Source organism: Sinohyriopsis cumingii, unplaced genomic scaffold (assembly GCF_028554795.1).
Source record: "Sinohyriopsis cumingii isolate HCF-2022 unplaced genomic scaffold, ASM2855479v2 utg000974l, whole genome shotgun sequence".
NCBI lineage: Eukaryota > Metazoa > Mollusca > Bivalvia > Unionida > Unionidae > Sinohyriopsis > Sinohyriopsis cumingii.
In genome coordinates, this window is record NW_028315950.1 from 1,479,155 (window position 1) to 1,499,682 (window position 20,528).

At 34.3% G+C, this 20,528-nt stretch overlaps 1 protein-coding gene across 1 annotated transcript; it reads right to left on the reverse strand.

Moving 5' to 3' along the window:
* Positions 1-6,251: 6,251 nt before the first annotated feature.
* LOC149772910 (uncharacterized) lies at positions 6,252-19,500 on the reverse strand. The gene is made up of 5 exons (XM_089947129.1): positions 19,340-19,500; positions 14,942-15,044; positions 14,440-14,546; positions 9,122-9,212; positions 6,252-6,352 (listed from the first exon to the last, which is right to left on the reverse strand). Exons 1-5 carry the CDS (start codon positions 19,478-19,480, stop codon positions 6,252-6,254), a joined length of 543 nt encoding a protein of 180 aa, XP_089803255.1. The 5' UTR covers positions 19,481-19,500.
* Between the last annotated feature and the right edge of the window lie 1,028 nt (positions 19,501-20,528).

Consider the following 20,528-nt stretch of genomic DNA (forward strand, 5'->3'; position numbering starts at 1 on the left):
TTAATGTCAGATTCCTTCATCTTTCACTTAAGTTATAAATAAACCTATCATTCATGACAATGCTTCAATTGTCTTCGCTAAACTATAATTCCATCCGGCTTCATCCTCTTACAAACTGGACTTCGCTAAAATCTAATTCCAACCGGTTTCATCCTCTTACGCTCTGGACTTGGCTAAAATCTGATTCCAACCGGCTTCATCCTCTTACACACTGGACTTCATGTTATTTACGTTAATTTTTTAAAAGTAAAGATAATGGTTGTTGTCGAATCCGTCACTGCAACATACAATTCTACAATGCGGAGTTCTGAATTGAGAACCAATACAACAACGATCTGTACCTAAGACCTATGAACATTATAAGCACAGTATATGTAAATATATTAAACTGGCCATTTTGTTGTTGTTTCGTTTATAAGCACAGTATATGTAAATATATTAAACTGGCCATTTTGTTGTTGTTTTGTTTTCAATTACATATTATCGTTACAAGTAATTGACATAAGTTTCATTACCAAGTTATAATTTTTTTTTTTTAAAGAAGACTGTAAACTTCTTACTGTACAAGTACCAATGTTCTAGTGAAATAGTCACCTCTAAGATGAATATTTAGACAGTACTTGATGCATACTGTAAGTTCGCCAGCCTTTTATGGTAAATCAATTGGCTGTTAAGTTTTTATGTTCGGTACTATCACTAGTCATGCACCTTCTGTCAAAACACGCCGAGCGATATAACCAATGTCCTACATTTCAAACTCAGGGAAACCGATTAATAAATGGAGGATCTCAAACGGGTAATAATTTAATATTTAATTTATGAAACGAGTTTAATAATATCCAGCTTTTGCGAGCCTTGGCCACGTGATTCAACGAGTTTCATTAATTCAATATTAAATCTGAGATTCTGCTTGTCATCAATTAAAATTCAAAGAGAGACTGTCACTACGACCAAATATAATATTTGACTCCCATAAGGTAATTTTTGTGGTTTTCATCTTTGGTGATCACTATGTTAGGGTTCTTTAACAACGTTTAGGAGGCCGGTGCCCAAAGGATGAAATTGGGTGGCCTTTGGTTTTCATATATATATGCATCAACATACATACATCAACCGCATTCAGCAACCCTATAATTCCGAGATAAACTGTTAAATTGTATACAATAAAGTATCAGAAGATTTATAAATGCTTTTAAGCTTGTGACAGTTTCAGATCCTAAGTAACTTAGATGGACGATGCTGTGATTTGTTAGGACTTTACACTTTAAAACTGACAATCATTCTTGATGAAGGCGGAAAAATTAAAAGAATCTGCTTCTATATTAGGTTTCAGCATTATTAATGGTTGACGAATATATGAATTGTTCGCTACGTGCAACATGGAATAACATACAGAACGAATATATGAATTGTTCGCTACGTGCAACATGGAATAACATACAGAACGAATATATGAATTATTCGCTACGTGCAACATGGAATAACTAATAGGACGAATATATGAATTGTTCGCTACGTGCAACATGGAATAACATACAGGACGAGTTCAACTGCATTGTAACTCTAGCCACTGTTAAGATAAAACATTCCTCTGACATCACAGCCGGCCTCTCAGGCGACATCGAATGTGATAATGCAGTATTCTCAAGAGATGTTTGTAAAAATATATAAAAGAAGTTCTGTTTTGTGCGAATAAAATATAAAACATGTAGCCTATATTCTACATGTAATAAATAAATTGAATGCACAATGGAATGTCCATTTAAATTTTGATACTCTTAGTATTTTGTTTGTTGGTTTATTTGCACATTATTCATTGCATTTATACCACGAAACATAATTTTTAAAATCTTTGAAATTGTACTTATGTTTCCATCCTTCCCACTCACCCAGTTCCCAACGTTAGTTTGCTTCTTATTTTATTCATCCGTAGTTCCCTTTTTCACACTTTCTGTTTGCCATTACTACTTAAATGTCAGCTGAGTTAAACTGACAGAACATGATGCATTTATTCAAAGAGGGAGTTTGACATGCTATACGTAGCTCTTGCAAAAGATGAAAGTCATTGTGCAGTGTTTTCACTGTCTGCCTTTTAACTTAGCTGACACTTGTCATATCTATGTTTTGTCAACATAAGCTGTATATCATCTAACAGTTTGGGCCATATCTACAGAATCATGGTAACATTTTAAAGTCACAGGTTGGGCCATACCTACAGAATCATGATCACATTTTAAAGTCACAATTTGGATCATATCTAAAATATCAACGTCACAGTATACAATTACAGTTTGGTAATATCTACAATCTCCAAGTCACATTTTGAAGTACTGATACCATCTTATGGACCATTTATTTGGCAACTCTAATTGGAAACGTTAGCTTTTACTAGACTTAATGTGGTAATGTTGGAAAAAATATAAAAGAGACATGAAAATGTTGTTTTAATCTCTTTAAATGCTAATTGATGAACATGCGAAGTGTCTTTGTTGCAGAAGGCTTATTACTTTAGCTACGCGTGTGTGTGTGTGTGTATGTGTGTGTGTGTGTGTGATTCTCGTGGCATAGGCTTTCATTTCGGCGCTTTGTGTGTGTGTGTGTGAAGAAGGTATGTTTTTTTTACAAGTGGGTATTTTGTTCTCCACGCAATGATGGTTTTGCTTTTTTTTATCTTACTTTTAAACGCCTGACTGACGTATGTTTCGTGTTCTGATCAAAATGACTTTATGTGGAAAAGTGGACACCTATTTGGATTAGAAGACAATTTGATCAGTGGTCTAGAAAAAACGGTAGAACTCTATCAGTGCAAGAAATATATACTTTATTATCATTTTTAATTAGGTAGGTGATTTCGTATCGGAAGGCCCAGCATAGTATCGTTGTGTTGCAAAATAACATTTTGTATGCACGTTTTTCTAGACAAATAAATCAAATATACTAGCGAAAAAAAACTACACTATAAATGTAGTACATTTGAATACAGCACCGCATTTATTTGAAGAATTTAAGAAAGTTTTCTTTACGAATGGGCACTGTCGTTCTATTCTCGTAGATCCGTCGTTTCCCTACAGTTTTGGTATTACGCCTGTTTTCTTCGATTTTTCTGAAAACAGATAAATAATACAAATTCCTATTAATAATGTGTGAGACCAGAGAGTATCCAAAACTTAATTTGCTACACATTTTTTTTATTCCATTTTGCTTCTCTGAATTTAAAGAACAGAAATAATTATGATTCAAAACATGCGAACAAAACATTTTCCATTCAAAGAATTAACGTTTGAAACATTTGTCTCACTACACAATGAAAACAAAAAATACAATCTGATTTTTCATCTTCCATGATTTAGTTGCTATGATACATACCTTTGATCACTTGATATATCAAAATCAATCTATTTCATATAACATATAAATAGAAAAAATGAATATATGTGATCTATTCTTTAGAACAGCCTTCTGCTTACAGATGGAATTCAATCTTTAAATAAACATTAATTTATATGTAAAAAGATGCCACGAAACGAGCGCCAAAGCAAGCGTGCTTGTTTAAGCTTCAGGGAATATGCAAATAAAATGCTCTAACATTGCAGCTGCTGATGCATATTAAAATACAATTTGTCATAGTTCATTATAAAATATCCGCATCGTATTTGATACTAATTAGCATTTTCATGTTCTTGTATCATAGTTCCAATCAACCGAGTTTGATGTCAATTGACATTTCCACTATAATTAGCTCTCAATATTTATATTTGAACTTACTGCCCATAATACACATCTAAAAATGCGTGGATAAACTATCGTTCACATGTAAAATCTATCTACCACATCCCTTCACATGAAAAATATCTCTAGCACGTTACTTCACATATAAAATATATCTAGCACGTTCCTTCACATGCACAATCTATCTAGCACTTTCCTTCGTATATAAAATCTATCTAGAAAGTCCCTTCACATATAAAATCTATCTAGAAAGTCCCTTCACATGGAAAATATATCTAGCACGTCACTTCTCATATAAAATCTATCTAGCACGTCCTGTCACATGTAAAATCTTTGTAATACGTTTATTCACATATAAAATCTATCTAGCACCTCCGTTCACATATAAAATATATTTAGCACGTTTCCTTACATATAAAATCTATCACGTTCCTCCACATATAAAATCTATCTAGAACGTCCTTCACATACAAAATACCTTTAGCACGTTTCCTTACATATAAAATCTATCTATCATGTTCCTTCACATATAAAATCTATCTAGAACGTCACGTCACATATAAAATCTATTTAGCACATTACTTCACATATACAATCTATCTAGCACGTACCTACACATATACAATCGATCTAGCATGTTCCTTCACATATTAATTAATACAGCACGTCCCGTCGCGTATACATTAATAAAGCAGGTCCCTCACATATAAATTAATCCATTATTTTGTTTTAAAGATCAATACTCTAAACAACTGATATATGATCATTTTTTATGAATATTTATGTTATGAATGTTTGCTTTGCATTAGTTGTTTTGTTGTGGTTTTTGGAGGGGTAATAATCAAAGAAATGTAGCATAGCAAACAAAAAAAATGACACAGATTGCTACAGTAAGACTGAGAAGCTGGTCAAGTTTTCTCGAGATATACGTATCCCTTATGTAATTTAGACGAAACGTTTGATGATACTGCACACACAGAGTGCATATTGTGTCATTCTGAATTGGTTTCGTGCTTATTTTGGTGCTGATGTATTTTTGTTCTTGGACTATTTTTTTTCACAACTTAACTTTTTATTGGTGATGTAAAATTGTACTTAGCAATTAGAGTTCGTTGTGTTGGGTGCATGATTAAAACTCATTTCTACTCTTATCTGCATTTTTAGGAAGGGTTTATCTTCCTACGGTTTTGATGCAAATGTTGCGTTATACAAGATTATAATTCTTCCTTTCCTGTTGCGCCGTATATCCTATATTACGTATAGATGCAGCTAAAGGATAAGTCCTGCATATATGTAATCCCATTCGTTATTTATTCCTCTTTAGATTCTAATTATAAATTAAATGTATCCGGGACATATTGTGGTTTGTCGTGTATGGCTATCATTGATATACGATGTTACGTTTCCTTTCCATGGTAAATAAAATAGGTTGCACGTACAGGTTTAACGCAAGTTCCGTTATCGTCATGTTTATTTTATATACCTGATTTGAAATATGGAAATGTTTGTCAGATCGCATTAAATCCTTAACCATTGTCTAAGACTTGATGCACTGTTGCTTGTGTTTTGGCTACAAATATACACACACGTGTGTGTTTAGGTGAATGAACACTTGCCCTCCTTCGTGAAACAAATCAACTCGAAATTCACAACTGTAAGAAGCTACTGTAATTTAAAAGACATGGGGAATTAGGCTAAATTAAACACATCTAATGTTCCTAGCAAATTTAACATTCCCGTCAAGCATAAGTTTATTATCCACAAGTTATACCTATTCTCTATTTACTTATTGTAGATACTACGTAGTTCACTCATGTTAATGTTGTCTTATGTTTGTTTCTTTTTCTTTCCATTATTTATTTCTTGTTAGTACAACCCCCTTATTGTTAACATACTTAATATTCCATATATTCTCTTCACCTTTGTATTTAGCATTTATTTTTTGGAAGCAAATTCGTTTTTCCCCTGCCAGAGTTTGATTTGCTTGAAAAGTTTCTATTCTCAAAGTGTGCCCTTACCAATATCTGTATATGGTTTCGTCCATAGGTTGATTATCAGCTGGTATGTCCATAAATCCGTGAGTTCCGGGACTTTTTGACGGATTGGAAACAGGCTTTCCTAATTCATCAGCTAGTCGTCTATCTATATATTCTTCAAGCTCTCTTTGTTTTCCCGACACTGCGTCATTAGCTTGCTTTGCTAGCGAAGACAGTAACTCCATATCTGTTAGCATTCCTGATGGTTTTTTATCAACATGATGTGCTAAAGAAGATTTTAAAAAATCTGCTTTGTTAGATAGACTCCATATATAATTAGACGACACTTAAATAAATTCTCTATCACCTGACAATCCTGTATACAAACACCAGTGAAAGGACTGGCCAACATATTCGTCATACAACAGTGCCTTTTATGTACAGGACCGGTACGTTTGATGTGATTTACAGCTGGTACAGTTATGATTCTAAGTGTTGCATACAATGCAAAGAAACAAGGATTCCGAAGGATATTATTATTTCTTTTTAAAAAAGAATAATGACTGCGTCATTAGCTTGCTGTGCTAGCGAAGACAGTAACTCCATATCTGTTAGCATTCCTGATGGTTTTTTATCAACATGATGTGCTAAAGAAGATTTTAAAAAATCTGCTTTGTTAGATAGACTCCATATATAATTAGACGACACTTAAATAAATTCTCTATCACCTGACAATCCTGTATACAAACACCAGTGAAAGGACTGGCCAACATATTCGTCATACAACAGTGCCTTTTATGTACAGGACCGGTACGTTTGATGTGATTTACAGCTGGTACAGTTAAGATTCTAAGTGTTGCATACAATGCAAAGAAACAAGGATTCCGAAGGATATTATTATTTCTTTTTAAAAAAAGAATAATGCACTGTTGCAATCAAAATGCGCGAATATCCGGACTTGGAAATATCATAATCTTAATATGTCACTTTATAACGCTAAGACTGTATTAATATAATAGACACATTGACGTCGGATTGCTAACTAAACAGCTTTCGGAGCACGCTGCGTAGCCGACCTTTAAAACAGTTGGTGTGAGCAAAGCCTTCGTTATACATCCCAGAATAAGATAAATGCGAGCCTGGTGCAGCCAACAGTATCACCAAAGATCTATACTATTTCAAGATAGATTTAGAGGACCAAATTTGTTTATCAGTAGGCTATCAAACTTTAAATCCTGACTCCGTCCTGATTTCAACAAGATCATATCAGTTCTAAATGTATTGATCTCATAATGTAATGAGCCCTAGCGACCTCATGATTTAATGAGTCTTAATGACCCAATGATTTAATGAGTCCAAGTGACCCAATGATGTAATGAGCCCTAGCGACCTCATTATTTAATGAGACTTAGTGACCAAATGACGTAATGAGTCCTAGTGACCCCATGCTGTAATAAGTCTTAGCGACCCTATGACGTAATGAGTCTTAGTGACATCATTATTTAATGAGTCCTAGTGACATCATGATTTAATGAGTCTTAGTGACCCAATGATTTAATGAGTCCTAGTGACCCAATGATGTAATAAGCCCTAGCGACCTCATGATGTAATGAGTTTTAGTGACCAAATGACGTAATGAGTTATAGTGACCCCATGCTGTAATAAGTCTTAGCGACCCTATGACGTAATGAGTCTTAGTGACATCATTATTTAATGAGTCCTAGTGACATCATGATTTAATGAGTCTGTGACCCAATGATTTAATGAGTCCTAGTGACCCAATGATGTAATAAGCCCTAGTGACCTCATGATGTAATGAGTTTTAGTGACCAAATGACGTAATGAGTTATAGTGACCCCATGCTGTAATAAGTCTTAGCGACCCTATGACGTAATGAGTCTTAGTGACATCATGATTTAATGAGTCCTAGTGACCCAATGATGTAATGAGCCCTCGCGAGCTCATGATTTAATGAGTCTTAGTGACCGAATGATGTGATGCGTGCTAGTGACCCCATGCTGTAATAAGTCTTAGCGACCCTATGATGTAATGAGTCCTAGTGACATCATGATTTAATGAGTCCTAGTGACCCAATGATGTAATGAGTCCAAGTGACCCAATGATGTAATGAGCCCTCGCGAGCTCATGATTTAATGAGTCCTAGTGACATCATGATTTAATGAGTCCTAATGAGCCCATAATGTAATAAGTCTTAGCGACCCTATGATGTAATGAGTCTTAGTGACCTCATTATTTAATGAGTCATAGTGACGTCATGGTTTAATGGGTTCTAGCGACCCCATGATGAAATGAGTCCTAGTGACCTAATGATGACATGAGTCTTAGCGACCCCATGATGTAATGAGTGTAGTGACCCCATGATTTTTGGAGTCCTTGTGGCCCCATGATGACACAAGTCTTAGTTTCCTTACCCTATAATGATTCCTAGCAACGCAGTGATGTAATGAGCCCTAGGGACTCCATGTTGTAATGAGTCTTAGTCAGGCTTTGTCCCCTGAATAGTTAAGTGTCAAAATAATCTGGGCCTCACATATCTGTATCCATCCGATATGGACCCCATGCCTTTTGTCCATTCGATATGGAACCCACGCCTCTTTGTCCTATCGATATGGATCTTGCTCACATCTCCATTAAAAAAGCGCTTACGATGAACTATATGACAAGATTTTCTGCACACGTTGTACCCCCATGCTCTCTCTCTCTCTCTCTCTCTCTCTCTCATTTATTCATTTACAGAAACCTTATCAACCTAACCATGTTTCTACCGATTTTTGTATACGTGCATACGTGCCCTTGCCAGCGTAACCTTACTTGCATTATAACCCTTTTTTCCTCATTTTCATTTTCGATAGACTAATGCACGACATATGGCTTTAAGATTACTAAGGTAACTAGAAAATAAATGATTTATGCTCTAATATTATGCTGAGGTATTTTGTTGTTAGATTTTGAATATATCTTAAATTAGATACAGTTCTCCAGTTAGCTTGCCGATAAACTAACTTGTATTACATTTATAAAGTCTTTATATATATATATATATATATATATATATATATATATATATATATATATATATATATATATATACACGCACATCTGTACACATATTGGTGAATCTTATCACATCAAACGGCTCATATAAGGACACATATACAGTAATACATATGAATAATATATGTATATTTAAATATATAAGGACACATCGATAAACATTACACCTATATTAACCTAGATTCCTGCCCGACCATCTCCCCATATATATAATAACATACCAAGTTACCTGATCAGATAGTTACTTTGTGACTAGTATGCTTTCATTTTAGGCTTGTTTCTATGCAAGCATGTATCTGTGTTTGGCATGCATTGATATGTACACATACTGAGACTAGTACCTTTGGAACAGTTTTTCGATCCGTGGTCTTCAGAGCTGTCAGTCCTGTTATTTTTTTTATTTCTAAGTTGTTCTTCAAGACTATGCAGGAGCTAAAATGAAAATACATAATTCCTATTCAATACATGTAATAATAATAATAATAATAATAATAATAATAATAATTCATACAGGTAACACTAGTCTCATAAGTATGTAAAAGGTGACCAGCAAGCTTCAACTCGTTAAAGATTAAAAATATAAATTTCATGATGTGTATTGAAAACATAAAGCATATTATGAATGCAACAGGTGGCAATATATTCCTACGACAACGAGTCAAATAACTAGAAGCTGTTTTAAATGAAACCGTGCTGTATTAGATTTTTAAATGAAATCGTGGTATATTGAATTGACAGGATAGACATAGGCTCGTAGCAGCTACTTTAAATGAAATCGTGGTGTATTGAGTTGGTAGGATATATGCAGACTAGTAGCAGCTATTTTAAATCGTGATGTCTTGTCTTGGTAGGATAGACACAGGATCGTAGCAGCTATTTGAAAAGAAATCGTGGTGTATTTAATTGACAGGATAGATGCAGGCTCGTAGCAGCTATTTTAAATGAAATCGTGGTGTATTGAATTGGTAGGATACATGCAGACTAGTAGTAATTGTCGTTTATGAAACAGTGGTGCATTGCAAATTAATCTGACGTCAGCACTTGCGACAAAAGAGAAAAGTATGTGCGTTTGAGACCATTCATATTATGTTTTAAATTTCGGACACTTGCAATAAAACTATAATAAAACTATATGATTCTAATTCAGGAATATTAATAAATTACAATACAAATTCAATAAAAATATACTTCTTCTTCTGGAAAAGTGATAAATTGCAATAAAAATATAATAAAAATATATACTCCTAATTCTCAAATATTAATAAATGTAAATACTAATTCTGGAATATAAATTTTGCGCTTAGGAAAGTCAGTCTAATATTTAGATCATTATGGTGTGTTTGCAACATCCAATGCAAAAGTGCAAACAAGTGCGTACAATTTTTAACCACAGGTATGGACGTTAATTAATGAGGTTTCTGGTCGTGTTTAAATCATGGGCATATACTGATACATTTTATGTTCTTGTCTAAATCATGACATCGATTGATTTGGTTTCTTGGCGTTTTTTGAATCATGGACATATAATAATTTACTTTCTGTGAGTGTTTGGAACATGTACAAATTATATTAATTTGGTTTATAATCTTGTTTAAATTGTAGACATATGCTGATTTGGTTTCTGGGCGTGTTTGAGTTACGATAATAATTTGGTTTCTGGGCGTGTTTGAATCATATCCAACACAGAGTAATTTGGTTTCTGGGCGTGTATGAATCATATCCAACACAGAGTAATTTGGTTTCTGGGAGCGTTTGAATAAAATCCAGCACAGTGTAATTTTGTTTCTGGCGTGTCTGAATCATATCCAGTACAGAGAAATTTTGTTTATGGCGTGACTGAATTATGAACATAGAGTAATTTGGTTTCTGTAGTGTTTGATCGATGGTTATAAAGTACTTTGATTTCTTATCGTGTTTGACTCATGTCGGAACAAAAATGCTATTGATTTTTCTCTACGGTGTGGATCTGGGTGAGGTTGTAGTTGCGGGATCGACGAATATATCAACTTTACAAATGAACAAATCTAACATAGCCACGTATCATTAGACATAATTTAACTTGATCTATAGTTAAAAACGATTGCAAATCAAGGACTACTTCGTAAGCGGTTGAAACTTTTGGTGTAGGGCTAACTTAACTATACAGGTCGAAATATATTTATAAGATTGAAATTCTCGCAGCCCATACATGCAAGAATGTGTGAAAATGTAACAGACCACATGACAATAATTCCTATTTAGCTTATTAGTTAATTGCAATTATTGATCTTATAGAACATGAAACCAGTAACTGAAAGAAACAATATTTAAAAAATTCCCTTCGAAAGGTATATTTATAGATATATCTCAATGGAGTGGATTCCATATAAATATTCAAAGAATATTTATACTGCTCATTAAATTAACTTCGTGTAATTACATTTTAATTGCTAACTTTCTTGATATTATCATTTAAATTTTGTTATCCTTTTATGAGCTGAATCAAGGACTTGAAGATTATAAGAATAAAAACTAGTATTAATTTTCAATTTTAGAAATTCTAAGCCTATTACTCCCACGATTAACAAACTGTATTTGTGTTTTAATAAACATGTTTGAAATTAATAAACTGTATTTGTTTTAATATTAAACATATTACACAATTAATAAATTGTTTTTGTGTTTAGAATAAACAGGTTACACAATTAATAACCCTGTATTTGTGTTTATAATAAACATGTTACATAATTATAACCTGTCTTGTTTATCACACATCGGTTTGCGCATTCCTGTTGAGTTACGTACTTCTGCGACAAGATGTCAGTAGATGTTTACATCAGGATCCAAGATCATAAAACGGACGGAAAATAGGGCTATATTTTGATTGAAACAAAAGACATCACAACAATCATTCCGTATGAGGTACGTAGGTACATAGGCAAGTATGTTACCGCAATTAGAAAGCATGACGAGAACTTGTTACACTTAATAAAAATAATCAGTCTATTTTGCAGGTTATTACGTTTATTAATAATAACGTTATACAGAGAGAGAGAGAGAGAGAGAGAGAGAGAGAGAGAGGGATAACGACATACAACAAATAGGTCAATAAATTCAGTTTTGATTAAAATTGTCTGTGTGCGCTTTTCTCGCAGAATCTTCTATTCTCAGTAAGTGTCAATCTAATAAACCGCGCTTTATATTCGGGTACGTAATGCATCTTTGTCCAGTGTAGGATACGTAATGCATTTTTGTCAAGAGTCGGGTACGTAATGTATCTTTGTCCAGTGTCGGTTACGTAATGCATTTTTTGTCAAGGGTCGGATACGTAATATTATCTTTGTCCAGTGTCGGCAACGTAATGCATCTCTGTCCAGTGTCGGGTACGTAATGCCTATTTATCCTGTGTCGGGAATGTAATGCATCTTTGTCCAGTGCCTGTTATTAGGGGTGTGCGAGTTAGAATCACTATTTTAAACATGCGGTGAAAATCAACTGAATGTATTCTTTTTGAAACTGTACCTTAATATCTTGATTAATTCGCCATAACAATATGAGCGGTAACAACATGGATAGTAAAAACATGGGTGGTAACAAAATGGGCAGTAACAAAATGGGCGGTAAAAAAATGGGCGGTAACAAATTGGGCGGTAACAAAATGATCGGTAACAACATGGGTGGTAACAAAATGGGCGGCAACAAAATGGGCGGAAACAAAGTTATCGAACAGGACAGTGGCATAATGTTCTCTTTTCCAAATGGTATCGGGAGTAGGAGAGGCTATACATTCCCCCCATCAAATTTAAATTTAGAAGGATACCATGTAAAGGTCATTACACCGTTTATTTGGCTATGTCACTTCACATTTTGATTCAGTTAGGTTACTTTATTCAAATTGGTAATAGTCCGTTATAAAAAAATAAACTGCAACATAAACAATCAGTATATTTTTATCAGTTTCTAAAACATTCGCATACACATGTGAATTGACCCCTTACATATATAGATGTGGTTACTAAATTGTGACATACATTGCCGCTGTTGTCGCAATATAGAACCACACATATATATATATATGACGATATTTATGATGTGCGCCCCAGTTCATTAACATATCTGTTTTAGCGCATCCACCACTTTATTAGATTTTGTAAATTATAATTTTGGAATGGATAAGAAATAAATTACTTTCTTAGAAAGAGTTTAACACCATATTATATATATAATAGCGATTAAGACCATATAATAGAGATACTTCTAGATATAAGAATGCATTACTGTGTTGTGCGTTTGGATTTTTAAATTACCTTTAATAATTTTAGTCATATCACTACAATGTCTGCAGTCCGCAGTTTATTGTGATGTTTTGCAATGGGACAACATGACGCTGACATGTGGCATCATGTCCCACCCAGTCCCGCTTTCTTGACACCAGGCCGACCAGTCATAACACTAACCTATTAATGCTACACGCCAAGCGAGATAGCTGCTGGTACCATATGTATAAGTCTTTGGTATGACTCGGCTGGCATTCTAACCCGAACTTCCCACATCCGAGCCGGGCGCTATAACCACTTAGGCCACCGGAGCGACTTAATTCATTACTATGTAGTTTCTGTAGTCCACATTTGGTCATACGGTCAGAATTTCATGTCTTAAATAAAAAGTAGTTTAACGGACCTGAAATGAACGCCAACAACATGGCATGTGTGTCAAGCAATAAAACCAGATAAACACCTCAAACCAAATTCGATCATTCAATGTAGATATGCCAACAGATCTTCGTTCAATGTAGATATGCGAACACATCTTCGTTCAATGTAGATATGCCAACGCATCTTCGTTCAATGTAGATACGCCAACAGATCTTCGTTCACTGTAGATATGCCAACAGATCTTCGTCCAATGTAGATATTCCAACAGATCTTCATTCGATGTAGATATGTCAACATATATTCGTTTAATGTAGATATGCCAACAGATCTTCGTCCAATATAGATATTCCAACGGATCTTCGCTCAATGTAGATATGCCAACGGATCTTCGTTCAATGTAGATATGCCAACGGATCTTCGTTCAATGTAGATATGCCAACAGATCTTCGCTCAATGTAGATATGCCAACAGATCTTCGCTCAATGTAGATATGCCAACGGATCTTCGTTCAGTGTAGATATGCCAACTGATCTTCGTTCAATGTATATATTCCAACATATCTTCATTCAATGTAGATATGCCAACATATATTCGTTCAATGTAGATATGCAAACAGATCTTGTCATTCTAAGAGCTAACGTTTCTCTTAGCAGTGGGAAGTGTTTCGTGTGTGCATAGGTACATACTAGAATATGTAGACTTCGTAACATCGTTGTGCACCTTTTGTTTTGGCATTTTGATTGATATCACAGCGGAAAGCCTAATTTTAAAATTACAATTTCCCCGTCGGGAACGATGTCTTATACTCCACATTAGAGGGCACTGACATTATGTCCAGCACAACTTTCCAAAACAATTTTTACCATTGGCATTTTCTGTTATTGTGTTTTGACGGGCATGCATTCTAATAAATGTAAAATAAACTGTTATACTAGTATCTTATTCTGTTGCTCTCTCTCTCTCTCTCTCTCTCTCTCTCTCTTTGTAAATGTTGTCAATTCTAACGTTTGATGCATTTTACTTACCTTACTAATAACAAGTTTCTGGTTTTGGCTGTCATTCTCTCCAGATTTTTCACCGCTGTCACTTTGGAGTGGATCATCATTACGGACCCATTTAGTTTCTCCTAGAGCTAAAAGACCAGGAAGAAGATCGACTTTCTTTCATCACGAGATATAATTTATACTAGAGGCGACATTTTGCAATAATAAAATTAGTGTGAATTACATGTATAATTATTACTTTGGCTTGAATGTCCTCAGATTCCAAGTATTTTGTTATAGACTCAGGAAAGGATTTAATGTTTCTAATCATCCCTAATTCTTCTATCCATCGACCGTTCAAGCTATCCAACCCATGAACCTAGATTCCTGCCAATCCATCGACCTACATATATAATACAATCTCTACATACCTGCTCAGAGAGTTACTTCCTGATAAATATACTTTCGTATTTAGGTATGTTTATAACCATTCACGTTTGTCGTGCATTAATAGGTTAACATGTATAGATAGAAATATTAGTACCTCTTGCGTAGTCGTCCGAGCTCTGGCCTTCCAAGTCCTCAGCTTCGTTATTTTCTGCACCAAGTTCTTTTTTGTCATCAATTTTTTGAAGATTACGCAGGAGCTAAAATGAAAATACCTGATACATATTTCATACGTGTAATGATGTATAATAGTTTTTCCGATAGGTAACTATAGTCTCATAAATAAGTAATGTGTGACAAACTAGCTTGAAATCGTTCAAAATTAAAATATTGATTTAATGATGTATAAAGAACACGAAGGTATTTTGTAAATGCAATATGTGGTAACAGATACCTATGAAAATGATTCACATAAATATTTGAATTTGACAGGATAGATGCAGACCCGTTTCAGTTTTCTTATGTAAAACCGTGGCATATTGAACTCACAGGATAGATGCAGACCTGTAGCAGTTGCCATATATGAAACCGTTATATATTGAAATGACAGGATAGATGCAGACTTGAGCAGTTGCCTTGTATGAAACAGGGTGCATAGAATAAAGATGATAAATGCAAACTCCTACTAGTTATTTTATATGCAACCGTGGTATATTGAACTGCCAGGTTAGAAGCAAATCTTGTAGTCTATATATTATGTGAAACCGTGCTGTATTGAATTGACAAGATAGATGCAAACTCGTAAAAGTTGTCTAATATAAAACCGTAGCGTATTGAGCTGAGAGCATAGACGCAAACTCATACAAGTTGTCTTATGTGAAACCGTGGTGTATTGAGCTGAGCATATAGAAGCAAACTCATATCACTTGTCTTATGTGAAACCGTGTTGAATAGCAAAACGAATCTGACCGTATCTCTTGTGTCAGTTAGAATAAATATATGGTTGTTGGGAACATTCATCTTGTGTTCCGAAATTTCGGACAATGGTACTCCAAATGTAGCAAAAATGTATAATCCTAATTTTGGCATATTAATAAATTGTAACAAAAATGTATGATCATACTTCTTGAATATTGATATTATTCAAATAAAATGTATGATAATAACTCTAGAATATTAATAACTTATAATAAAAATGTACAATCCTAACACTGGAATATCAATAATATGCAATACAATATATAATCATAACACTGGAATATTAAATAGAAGTGTATAATCCTTATTCTGGAATGTTATTGTTTCGTTTTTTAACTTCCGTTTACACTTTGGATCATTCTGTTTGGTGTGAAACGACCAACTGGAATGCTTACCCTTATCTCATCAATGCTATCGTCAGATAGGTAATTCCATTTCTAGACATGTTTGAGTCATGTCGGAAAACCAAAGCAGATATATATATATATATATATATATATATATATATATATATATATATATATATATATATATAACCTTGTGTGTTTGAGTCATGTGGCAAAAACAACACGGGCACATATATCACCTTGTGTGTTTGAGTCATGTCGGAAAAACAACACAGGCACATATATCACCCGGTGTGTTTGAGTCATGTCGGGAAATTAAACAAGGCATTTTTGTCATACCTGCTTGTTTTGTTATCCATGGTCGGGATGAGGGTGGGTGTGTTGTTGAGGATGAGGGTGGGTGTGTCGTTGGGGTACAACTAACGTATGAATTTTACAAAAGAACAAATCTAACCTTAACATATATCATTAGATGGAATTTAACGTTATGTAGAGTTTGGATGTCTTAAAAGCAAGGGCTACGTCTTGGGGTGGGAGGGGTGGGGTTAAAGTACAAGTTGAACAAATTTGCTGAGATTAATATTGTCGTAATATATATTTACAACATTGTGTAAAAAGAGGTAATTAAAAACCTGCATTATTGTAATTCATAGTTAGCTAATTTATTTTCAGTTTTAGAAACTCTAACATTATTATACCCAATTTTTATATCTATAACATAGGACCTGTATATATATCTATAAATTTAAATTGGTACTTAATTATAATTGCTCTTATCTATCATACATGAGTTCGAAAAATCATGGTGTGTTACCTACTTCTGCGATAGATGCCAGCAGACTTTATATCACCACCCTAACTAGCAAAACTGCCGGAAACAGGAATAATCTTGATGTCCAACCACTGACGTCACATCATCCGTGCTGTACCACTAGGCAGGAGGCACATGCTCATAGTGTGTGTGTGTGTGATTTGGAATTTTGAGTTAGCTTGAATACTTTTTCACTCATATCGCTACGATGTCTGCAGTAAGACAGTATATTGTGATGTCTAGCACGGGGACACCTTTTTAAATGGGGGACGGACGGAGAGTGGCTTAGGGGATTTTATGCACTTCCTGTGCCATATTTATGTTCAGGAGTAAATCATGCGCAGGTCATTTCATCCTTTAGATGGGCCATATCATTTCACATCTGATTCAACTTGGATAACTATGTGGATGTTGACCATAGAGGAATATACTAAATAAACTACAACATAACAAGCAGTTCATTATCTTTTGTTTTCAGGAACATTTGAATACACCTCTTAAGCATATATAAATTGAAGGTTATTAAACCGTAACATAAACTACTGCTGCTTCTTTCCTGTATATTTCATGCAGGTTGTTTCAATGTCTTTGTTGTTTCGGACTTAGTAAAAATTATTTAATAAAGATGAAGTCATAAAACCTAACTAGGACTAAATTGCTTTCTTAGAAACAGTCCATTAAATAACTGTATCGACTATCAAGTAACATTATGTAATTCAGGCGACTCCACCCGTGAGAGTGGTTTTAAGCGCTCGCTTATATCGATCATTGCCATCTACCCCATGTCCGCATGTGTTCGAGTCTCGGGTTCGGCTAATGTATGTATGTGAGAAAACTGCCAGTCGATTAACCGTGAGTTGCTGGTTCCTGCCGAGGTTTTCTGTGATCTTTCTCCACTAAGTTATATTGGTCGCCATGTATAGCAGCAGTCAACGTTTGGTCATATAGTCAAAGTCGTGACTTAATAAAAAAGTAATGTTAGAATATAGCATGTGTGTCAAGCAATAAGATCTTTATAAACAGGTCAAAACTAATTTGGCCTATCCATACAGATGAACTCAAAGGTATTTGTCTTATCATTGTGAGAACTCGCGTGTTTCTCGACAGTGTTTATTCCGAGCACAAAAAAGGTTACGATAATTAGGCTAATTAATGTTGTTGTACAGTTTTTGTAGTCTATGCACTTTGGATGACGCTTTCACAGCAAATAGTCTCATTTTTAGATTCTGGATCTCTGTTCTGAACGAGCTATTTCCCAGTCGAGAGTGACATCTGACACTTCACCTCAAATCGTTCTGGCTTTGTATTTAGTACAGATTTTCCAAGCAAGTTTTCATGTTGGCCTTTGCTCTGTTATTTTGCTTTGACGGGCATTTATATAATAATGGAGTGAATATATATATATATGTATACCAGTAGTTAGCATTGTTCATTTCAATTCGCTTTAGTCACTATGTAATTGGAATACAACGTGAATATACTAAATCCACCTTCATAACATTTAAAGTTGTTTACTGAAATATATACCTTTTTACGAAATAAGTGTTTGTGCGTTTACCTGTTCAGTGAGATAGCTAAATACATAACTTGTGTGTTTACATGTTCAATGATATAACTCAATACATAAATTTTGTGTTTACCTATTCATTGTGATAACTGAATACATAAATGGTGTGCTTACCTGTTCAGTTATATCAATGAATACATACATTGTGTCTTTACCTATTCAATGTGATAACTGAATACATAAATGGTGTGCTTACCTGTTCAGTTATATCAATGAATACATAGTGTGTTTATTTGTTCCATGATATAGCTGAATCTATAAATTGTGTGTTTTCTTGTTCAACGATATAACTGCATACATAAATTGTGTAATTACCTGTTCACTGATATAACTGAATACGTAAACTGTGTGTGTACTTGTTCAACGATATAACTGAATACATAAATTGTGTGTTTACATGTTCAATGATATAACTAAATACGTAACTTTTGTGTTTAAATGTTCAATGCTATAACTGAATACATAAATTGTGTGTTTTCCTGTTCAATGATAGAACTGAATACATAAATTGTGTAATTACCTGTTCACTGATATAACTGAATACGTAAACTGTGTGTGTACTTGTTCAATGATATAAATGAATACATATATTCTGTGGTTACATGTTCAATGCTATAACTGAATACATAAATTGTGTGTTTACTTGCTCAATGATATAACTGAATACATAAATTGTGTGGTTACATGTTTATCATGAAAAATCAGATCATCGAAACTTGGGAGGTGTCCATGACGACAATCCTACAACAAATGTTTTGCCTTGTTTAGTTTTGTTTCAATTTTCTCTGTCTCTGTCTCTGTTTCTCTCTATGTAAACCTTGCCAATCATAGAGATTGATATATTTTACTTACCTTACGAATGACAAGTGCTTGAAGTTGGCTGCCTTCCTCTTCCAGTTCTCGTTCGTTGACACTTTGGAGTGGACTGTCATTACGGACCCATCTAGTTTCTACTAGAGCTAAAAGACCAAGCAAGAGAAGGACCTTCATCATGAAATAGAGTTCGTGGTAACAGCTTCAGACGGTTGTAATATGTACTCTGAGCCAAGGCATGCCCTTATATACCCAATATACACACGGGACCCTTTGCATCTTCCAAACCAAGAAGCGGTCTTGTGATTTAACATACAGCGTTTCCACTAATTAGCCTACAATCCATAGACAATTGTAAATACTTTTAGTTACCGTGGCACTTTAGGGAGTGGGACTTATGATAAATATCAATAAGATTTATATCTGGGCACGGTACCCAAGGCTGCCCAATCCCAGTTTGCTGGATATTTATTTTCACGCCTTACTTATTTTGTCTCGAAGGCGTAGATACGAATAGTTCAAAACGACCTTTACAAAGTACGTAATTCTACACTATTAAGAAAGAATGCAATCCTTGAGTTGTCATTAACCTTGTTGGCTGGCCTCGCAATATTTCCAACGATTTCAGAGTTTTCTTTCTTTTTGTTCTTTTTGCTGTCGATATTGATGCAAAATAATGTATAGAAGTTTATGAGCGTGGTTTTAGTATATCATATACCTCTTCCACCTAGCAAGTCCTTGCCCTGACTGCGTAAGGAGACGTACTGACCGCTTTTTGTTTTATTTCTGCAATGGTATTAGTGAAAATAAGTCAATAATTATCACACTGAAGATTAAAATATATGTAGTTGATACACTTTTAAATAACACTTCAACTTACAATATATGTATCTGATACGTTTTTATGAAGCTTTAGGAGCACCACCCCTTCAAATATATGTATCTGATACGCTTTTACGAACACGACAGCTTGCAATCTATATATATGATAGTTTTAGGTAGAATACAGCTTACAATATATGTACCTGTCACACTTTCAAATAACACTACAGCTTACAACCTGAATATATGATCAACTTTAAAATAACACTACAGCTCACAGTCTATATTTCGGATACACTTTTAAATAACTCTACAGCTTACAATCTATGTATATGTGACCTAAAATTTCTAATGCAGTATGGAAGAAAAAAGTAAAGAAACATTTTCACTCTCCATCATTTGGCAA

What these genes read in the sequence shown, in the direction of transcription:
- LOC149772910 (XM_089947129.1), bottom strand. Translation starts at nt 19,480, where the DNA reads ATGATGAAGGTCCTTCTCTTGCTTGGTCTTTTAGCTCTAGTAGAAACT. An exon ending in AAGCACTTGTCATTCGTAAG is followed by an intron (nt 15,045 to 19,339) that starts GTAAGTAAAATA and finishes TTTTCATTTTAG; the next exon opens with CTCCTGCGTAATCTTCAAAA. An exon ending in ATCGAAAAACTGTTCCAAAG is followed by an intron (nt 6,353 to 9,121) that starts GTACTAGTCTCA and finishes AATCTTCTTTAG; the next exon opens with CACATCATGTTGATAAAAAA.